The sequence below is a fragment of the Dioscorea cayenensis genome, chromosome 11, assembly GCF_009730915.1.
Source record: "Dioscorea cayenensis subsp. rotundata cultivar TDr96_F1 chromosome 11, TDr96_F1_v2_PseudoChromosome.rev07_lg8_w22 25.fasta, whole genome shotgun sequence".
Classification (NCBI taxonomy): Eukaryota; Viridiplantae; Streptophyta; class Magnoliopsida; order Dioscoreales; family Dioscoreaceae; genus Dioscorea; species Dioscorea cayenensis.
Window position 1 is genome coordinate 18836632 of NC_052481.1, and position 6112 is coordinate 18842743.

General features: G+C 40.0%; 1 protein-coding gene across 1 annotated transcript; it reads left to right on the forward strand.

Moving 5' to 3' along the window:
- The first annotated feature begins 372 nt into the window (after window positions 1-372).
- LOC120271889 (serine/threonine-protein kinase BSK1-like) lies at window positions 373-2102 on the forward strand. Its single transcript, XM_039278571.1, has 5 exons — window positions 373-387; window positions 949-1045; window positions 1272-1357; window positions 1579-1770; window positions 2016-2102. Exons 2-5 carry the CDS (start codon window positions 1024-1026, stop codon window positions 2049-2051), a joined length of 336 nt encoding a protein of 111 aa, XP_039134505.1. The 5' UTR covers window positions 373-387; window positions 949-1023; the 3' UTR covers window positions 2052-2102.
- Window positions 2103-6112: the final 4010 nt, after the last annotated feature.

The following is a 6112-nucleotide window of genomic DNA, read 5'->3' on the forward strand; positions in this document are numbered from 1 at the left end:
GGACATATAACTCATTATAGCTTGCTTACAATTAGACTTGATTTGGTGTGTTGACAGTATATCTTTTTGCTTGTTGTGCCTTCAGTTTCATTTGAGTTTTCATAGATTTACATGAGCTTCTCTTTGTTGATCGATTTTATTTCTTGGGATTGATAATATCAAGTTCCTTATGCATCTTGTACGAATTGTCCATGTATCTTCTTTCCATCACATTTTAAGATATTAAATGATTTTTTGATTGTTTCTGCAGCTAAAAAAAAGACCATGGAGTGGTCTATGCGCTTGAGAGTGGCTTGCTATATAGCAGAAGCCTTGGAATATTGCAGCAATATTGAAGGACAAGCTCTGTATCATGATTTGAGTCCATATAAAATTCTATTTGATGAGGTCATATAAGTAGCTATTTTTAAAAGAAACAGGTCTCTAGATAATACTAATGCATAATAAAGCAAGCAACTTTATTGCTTTCTCTTTGAATATTACACTTTATAATTGCTCTAAGAAACATAAGTGAAATATCATTCGTTCACTTTTGCTAATAACTATTCTGCTAGATTATATTTGTCACATAAAAACCAAACAAGTTATGTTGGCTCAACTTAACCCCAAAGTTTAAGTTGATAGTTTGAGAGATGCCAACATTTATATTATAGATTCATATGTTTGTATACCAGCTTAACCACTTTGGGACTATTAATTACTCTAATATGCCGTGTTGGTGCATGTAAGTTAATTTTAGGTGGTCTCCTTGTAAAAAACGAATTCATAAAGCTCTAATATCCCTTAGAGTATCTAGCTTGTACAAGCTGCTTTTTTTTGGGATAGTAGAGTACTTGCGCTTTTCTAACAAAAGATTTAAGAAATTCACCTAAATATGATGCATGTCTTCTTAGATGCCATTTTCCACAGCAATGTTGGAGGTTTGTTGATGTTTTTGTTCTTTTGCAGGCTGACAATCCTTGTCTTTCTTGTTTCGGCCTTGTGAAAAATCATAGGAATGGTAGATATTATTGTTCTCCTTACATGCCTCCAGAATGCAGAAGTGGTATTGGCCTACCATTGCTTGAAATTTATTTGTTATAGTTGGCAGGCATATTTGACCATATTATAGCTACCTGCATGTGCACTGATTCTGTTTTAGTAAAGAAAATATTATTAAGCAGTCGGTTTTGTATTTTAATTAAAACTGCCAGACAATAAGTCTTAGCCAAATAATTGTTTGAATACTTTCTATAAGGAGAAAAAGAAAATAATTTCTTTTCTTTTTGTAGGATTGATCACTCCTAAAAGCATGATATTTGGCTTGGGTTATATGATACGAGATCTAGTGAGTGGAAGGCAAATTCCACAAGACCATGTAAGGCTTTTAGTGCATGCAAGATATCTCATATACTAATTAATTTCTGCTTCTTTTCTTATACTGATTCTCTTGTAAAATTTTAAGCATAGGTGTGAATCAGCAGTCGTCAGTGGAATTCAGTTTTCTAGGAGCCAAAATCATTATAACTATGCACACCAAAATTTTCTTTTGCATTTCTGGACTTCTATTCGAAATAACTTGTTATAATCATGTTTCAGGAAATGTTAGAGATGGTAGTAGGTAAACAAATCCCTATCCGTCCGGATTCTCGTTTGAAGGGTGAATATTCTGCTGAAGATGCAACTGCTTTGTTGGAACTTGCATCTCAATGTATGCGACATAAGCCTAATGACCGACCCACTATAAAAGATGTTATTGCAACCCTTGCACAAGTTCAAAGCAATGCTGCGGTGAGCAACTTGTGATTTCATTTTTAATTTCTATATATCTATGTTGCCCTTGTGGCATTTTGTTTTTTTATTTCAGAATGCATTTCTTGTCAAGCATGTTGTAAGCTTGTAGTTTCTAAATAACGTCAGCAAGGCCCTATGTGCTGTGATATTTATTCTATCAGCTCTTGGAAAGCCAATCTGATGACCTTCCTAATTTTGTCCTGAAATTAGTGAGATTTGATGCTTTGTCACATTCTATGTAGGGACCATCTGATGCAGGAGACTCAGAAGGTACTTGACTGTTCTCCACACAAGGTGTATAACATCATGTTCCCACATTTGCCAAAAGCCAAAAATTGGATTAAATTTTTCATCAGGAGCACCTATTATATTACATTGATTTAATGCATCAATTTTGTGCTTTTTTTTTTCGTGGTGAATATAGATAAGTGTGAATATTCTTCTTTGGTATATATAGAATGTGAATATCAAATTTCTGAGCTGCTACTTGTCTTATTCGGTTTTCCTGCATAGAATTCAGTTTTGCCATCAATGAATTCCTCCCCCTCAGAGGTCTCCTTTCCTATGTGAAGTTGAGCTAGTTTGTGAAAGATGTCTCTGTGAGTGGCAATGCTAGTGCACATCCCGCTCAATATTTAACTATTTTAATATTAACCAAGTATTAACATATCAATGGCGTGATGAAAATTGTTTGATGTCCAAGGATTATCCTCTCTCATTTGATTGAAAGCATTCATGGCGTGATGAAGGCAATTATACTTACCAAACATATCAATCATCACATTGTAGCAATGCCAATCGGGGAGAATGCCATTGCTCTTCATGTCCTTCAACACAAAGAAGAACCTCTGCCAATTAATCTCCTCTATCATAAAAACTCACAAGGATCCTACAAAACACGCATGAATTCGGCTTCTCCTCATTCATTTCCATTTCTTTTATCAAGATCCTCGCACTCTCCCACCTCTCTACTTGTGTGTACACATCAATAAGCAAATTATCAGTGCGTTCATCGGGCAAGACATCATGCCTATTGTTGCAAGCCCGATTAATCCCACATCACCTAATTGAGGGAAAGTCCATATGCATATATGTAGACATGCAATCTTACCCTATTAGATCGGTCTTTTGGGGGTGTGAGTCCCCCACTGTGTGTTTCACCTGGTCATGTGAGGAAAGCGGCAGAGGACAGAGAATATGAAATCATTGAATATGAGGGGAGGGAGTGGATATGAGGATAGAGTAGAGGAGATCAAGAGAGAAACAGTGGTGTTGGAGCCAGGGGACAAGGGCTGCACGAGGGGATTTCTGAGAGAATTTGATGGGATTTGCCACGTTAACATTAAGTCTCCCCTCCATTTGTATATGTGGATAAGCCACATCATTAGAGAGAGCCACATGACCATTTTTATTGACCAATTCACTAAGCTGATATCTGATGTGTTGTGTCAATAAGAGTGGTCATGTGGCCCTCTTTAATGATGTGTCATGTCCACGTATGCAGATAGAGCGATAAACTGGTGTTAATGTAGCAAATCCAGCATACATGCATGTCATTAAATTATTCCCGAAGTCCTCTTAGTACCCTCCCAATAAATACAAATTAAAGTTGAGTGACCAAATGATATAAATTAAAATTCAATACTCAAAATGTAAAATAACCATTGTGCAATATTCACTCAAGATATTTACATGATAGAAAGTTTAGAACGATGGGATATAAATAAAGTTAGGCAGGGTTTAATATTAGATTTAGAAATGGACTTAAATTCCAATTTTTAATTAAGTATTTATATATCCATATTCATTATTTTTTCTGTACATATATTAAAATGTATTATAAAAATGTCAGTTTCTTATATTACAAATAAATTAGAAAATAATTTTTTTATTATTTTAATAAAATATATTATAAAATGTCTATTTTTAATTAGATTGTAATGAAACGGATTAGAAACAAATATTTTGTATTATTTTAATAAAATATATTTATAAATGTTGATTCTAAACCATTTCTATTACAAACAGATGGAAACATATTTTTAATAATATTTTAATAAATATATTTGCATATGCCCATCTCAAATCCGTTCATAATCCAGTAGAAATGTATTAGAAATGAAAAATATGTTGTTTCGAAATTAAAAATAGATTTTATTTCTATTTTTCAATTAAAAACATATTGCCATTCAGTTTCTAGCCTATTTCAAATAAAAAATACAAAAAATTTCATTTTTAGATTTTATTTTCTAATTTTGTAGATTCTTGTATTGTAAGACATTAATACAAAAATATTCAAAATTACTACAAAAGATGGAATATCATAAGAAAATTGGATAATGAGAAAGGTTGGACTTGAAGCCAAGGATGAGTCTCCTACGAGACTTGTGGGGCGTTGCCGGAGGTGGTGAGTCTGAAGAAGGTGGTCGTCAAGGAGGTAGTGAAGGAAGGTTGGCTGCTGAGACGGTAGTCAGAGACAAGGCTCTTGAAATGTCGTATGCTCAAGTGGTTCATTCGTCTTCGTCGGAAGGAGGTTGCTCTTCAAAGTCATTGGCAGGTAAGCACTCTGCAATTGACCAACAACGGGTGGAGAGGAAACTCACAGGGTCTAAGCGTCCGAGATCTCCGAGGGACAAGGGTTGCGGCCGTTGCTTCCGATCTTCTCATAGGACGGCCGAGTGCAGGTATCAGGTGGTTTGCCTGCGTTGTTCTGGTGTTGGTCATTTGGCTGCCAAGTGCTCGGTGGTGCTGCAGAGGAGTCCGCATCGTAAACGCCATGTTCGTTGCAAAGCTATGGGACAGCAGGGGGGAGCACAAGTGCATCCGGTCCCTAGTGGGGCTTCGGGGGTGTTGCCGGTTTCTCAGGTGATGGGGACGGCCCCTAGACCAGAGAGACATCGTCGGGCGACCATCTCGCTCCCGCTATCCCCGGAGGTTACTGCTACCCATGAGGAGTTGGGGAAAGTGGCGATCCTGTCTTTGGTTTCCGGTTTTGTCAATGAAGCGAGCATTCTGGAGATCGCCCCGTCACTCATCAATGTTTCCCTTGCCGGGCCTATTACTCCCTTGACTGAATGCTCATATCTGGTTCCTTTGGCGAGTCGGTCGGATGTGAAGGAAGTTTGTAAGCTTGGCACTTTTAAAGCATCCACTAAGGACGGCCCATGTTTGTTGAAGCTCGCCCCTTGGTCTGCGGAGTTGGGTGCAGAGGGGAGAGCATTAGGGGATGGCATCTGGGTTTTAATATGGAATCTCCCTCTACACGCATGGTCCTGGAATGTTATCGTTGATGTTCTTCGACCTGTGGTCGAGCTTGTGGCTCTTTCTTAAGCTACGGTTCCACACAAGCGTTTTATATCTGCGTTGGTCCGTCGGCGTGTTGGCGTTTCTCTTCCGTTAGAACTCGACCTCAGCCTGGCGATGAGGAAATACGCGGTTATCTTCACGGGCGAACGGGAGGCTTTTCCATTGTTCCGGCGGGACCTTGGAAGGTACGTATTACCTGATTTGAGTGTTGAGGTGGCTGCTGCTCCCCCGCTGACTCGGCGTTCCACCCATGAAGTTCCTCCGGAGGACAAGGGCAAGAAAGCACAGGCGGACCATTCTGCGGGTCAGGCGGACGATGGGACGGTGGAGCTTTGCTCAGCTGTTACATGTGGTGGTGAATCCTGGTCAGGATGCTGATGTGGTTCCGTCTCACTTTTCTAACTCTGTGGGGATGTCGCCGGTGGCCGTGGTTGAGCTTGGCTCCCACGGCGGAGTTAATGAGATGGTTCCACGACCTCGGACGGCTGCGCGTCGGACCGATGGTCGCATTGAAATTCTCCGTCGATCCGATGGTCCATCTTTGGCTCGGTCCTCCGGGATTGAGAAGGGATCGAGACGTGATGCGGCTGGGTCGTGGAGTTCGAGACCACGACGTGTCAAACGCTGGGCTATTCGGCAGCCGAAGAACCAACGTGTTTTAAATTCAGATGGCGGTATGCATGTGATGGCGACGTTCAGAGCATCCAATGTCCGTGCTGCTGATGTGGCTAGGGATGGCGGCGTGGATGTTTCTCGAGGAAAGCCACATGGGGTGAAGAATTGTACAAAGCTTGATCTTGTGATGGAAGATCCTATCCTCGCTGATGGTGGGCTGGACCCATTGTTGGACCAGGATTTCGGGCATGGTAATAATGATATGTTCCATGGGGACCCTATTCTGATATGTTATGTGGGTTCTTCTGTGGCCCAAGAAGTGGGCTCTTTTGTGGCCCAAGAGACTAATGCTATTTGCCCTATGGAGGGAGTTTCTGTGCCTCAACTAGACTCTAGTACTGGGCCGGCCCATATCATA

Excerpts from the sequence above, each read along its gene's own strand:
- LOC120271889 (XM_039278571.1), top strand. The coding sequence starts at position 1,024 with ATGCCTCCAGAATGCAGAAGTG. Across the intron at positions 1,046-1,271 it reads GCCTCCAGAATGCAGAAGTG|GATTGATCACTCCTAAAAGC; the intron begins GTATTGGCCTAC and ends TTCTTTTTGTAG. Across the intron at positions 1,771-2,015 it reads AAGTTCAAAGCAATGCTGCG|GGACCATCTGATGCAGGAGA; the intron begins GTGAGCAACTTG and ends CATTCTATGTAG.